At 47.2% G+C, this 2,143-nt stretch overlaps 1 protein-coding gene across 1 annotated transcript; it reads right to left on the bottom strand.

The window, feature by feature from the left end:
• Positions 1–338: 338 nt before the first annotated feature.
• Positions 339–1,739, bottom strand: LOC147891361 (germin-like protein 5-1). The gene is made up of 4 exons (XM_087389927.1): positions 1,419–1,739; positions 1,194–1,330; positions 971–1,107; positions 339–730 (listed from the first exon to the last, which is right to left on the bottom strand). Exons 1-4 carry the CDS (start codon positions 1,640–1,642, stop codon positions 554–556), a joined length of 675 nt encoding a protein of 224 aa, XP_087246053.1. The 5' UTR covers positions 1,643–1,739; the 3' UTR covers positions 339–553.
• Positions 1,740–2,143: the final 404 nt, after the last annotated feature.

Raw genomic sequence — 2,143 nt, 5'->3', positions numbered from 1 at the left:
CACACACACATACAGACATACACAAAGACATTGACACTATGGTTTCCACATTGTACTTCCAATAAAAAAAACACACACACACAGACTCACACTATGGTTTCCACATTGTACCTACAACCCAAAAAAAAAACACAGAGACGCAAAATTTTTTTAAAAATGTGTACACACACACACTATGGTTTCAACATTGTACTTACCAACACACACATACACACACTTTTTTTTAAAGTGAAACACACACACACATTATGGTTTTCACATTGTAGTTCCAATAATAAGTTTTTCAAGGTGGTGTCGAGAGACGCATCAAAGCTTGCCTTGGTCCTTAATGCATGGGATGCTACATTGGGAGTTTCATTCAATCACCAAACATAGAAGTGGTTTCCATCAATCATGTGGCGCCGAATTACCCAAATGAACAAATATATGAAACATCAACAGATACAAATGCAACATATGAAGAGAGGGAACTAATGGTACAGAGCAGATGACAGCAGAAATCGAAATGTAAGGGATGAAAATCATGTTCCAACGGTGTCGAAGCTGGAGCTTATCAGAACTCCACAGTGATATCTCTGCCAGGAACGCATCCACTCCTCCTTACCTTCTTCAGAATGGGTCCAATCTCTTGTGTGAGGGTCGAGTTGATGTGCTGCAGAAGCGTCGCAGGTAAATTCAGCGATGCTGCGAGTGCTCTCTCAGGGATTCTGAACAACGCTGCGCCTGCTGTCTGTTGCAACATGGAAACACAATTCTGAAATTAGCAATATAGTTGAGCTTGCACCATTGCTACAGAGTTCACGATAAGCCAGAGGATAAGCAAAATCTCCATACAGTTCACATATCAGCAAAGATGAGCAAATCTTTAGACGATTACAAAGTAATCAATTTTTGGGATGAACGCTGAGCACGTCCTTCGATAAAGAAATTGCCAGATGAGCACAAGCTAATCTTCTTGCAATCGACTTACCAGAGTGCCTGGATTCTGACTGTTGAGCGCAGATATATACTCTGCTTCCACCGCGCCTACATTCAACTCAAAGTGCAGCAATCCTCGGGGAAACACTGTAACGTCGCCTGGGTGAAGGAGATTGACGTGCGTTTTCCCTGCAATCATATCATCACCCAGAAGCTGAGGAAAAAGATGATCGGCGCTGGATTAGGGAGCAATTGTACAGAGAAATGGGCTCGACCTTTCGTATCTACAAAACCAACTTGTAGAGGCCCGCCCGATATCAGCGTCAGAATCTCAGTTGCTCTGGGGTGGGAATGTGCTAATTGGCATCCGCAAGGAACTATCCGAAATCTTACGATTGTCAATCCCTGCGAACTGCGAAAGGGAAGTTAGGAACCTGCTTGATCAAGAAATCAGATGAAACGAGGGACCCGTGACGTGCCGCGAAAGGACGACAACTTACGCCATGGCAGGGAATTTCTCGGCGCTAAGGCCGGCACGGATGCCGCCGGTGTCGTTGACGATCACACCATTTGCGTAAATGTCTCGGAAAACGAAGGAAGTTACGCCAGGTGCGAAGTCGAGGAGGGGATCTGGGTCCGAAGCAAGGAGGGGGGCGAAGAAGCGAAGTAAAATGCAAATCGCGAGAGCAATATGGGGGATAGAGTTGGCGACCGACGGAGCCATGACTGGAGCCGCGCTCTCTCGTTCGATCGATCGATCGTTCACTCGCACAAACACACGAACAAAATATCGTCGACGCAGCTTGAACTCAGCCTCTCTCCGCTTCCTCTTTTACTCTATCGCTCTCGCGAGGGCACAGACTCTCAGCCTCTCTGTCTGTCTGTCTGTCTCTCTCTCTCTCTCACGCTCTCTCACGCACGCACAGCAATTCGAATTCACCTTGTCGCTCACGCCCACAATATACAGCAATACAGCCAGCAATCCCACGCGAAATATCCTCTGCCCGAGAGAGCTTCGCAGGATTGTAGACCAGCTGCAGTGCAGACACAGGTATAACAGCAGCTCATCGCTCAGCTTGCTGCTTCGAGAGCACGTTGCTTGCCGGATCACTTGAGCCGTTGAAAGGTGTTCTGCAGCTGGTGGAGGTCATGATGAAAAGCTCATACTACAGAAACAAGGATGCTCTAGAGTGGGGTCTGCACACAGGTCTTTGCCTTGTGGCCT

The sequence above is a fragment of the Dipteris shenzhenensis genome, chromosome 18 (assembly GCF_047967505.1).
Source record: "Dipteris shenzhenensis isolate YYH24624 ecotype China chromosome 18, Dip_SZ_1.0, whole genome shotgun sequence".
Classification (NCBI taxonomy): domain Eukaryota; kingdom Viridiplantae; phylum Streptophyta; class Polypodiopsida; order Gleicheniales; family Dipteridaceae; genus Dipteris; species Dipteris shenzhenensis.
This window is presented reverse-complemented; position numbering and strand designations above follow the sequence as displayed.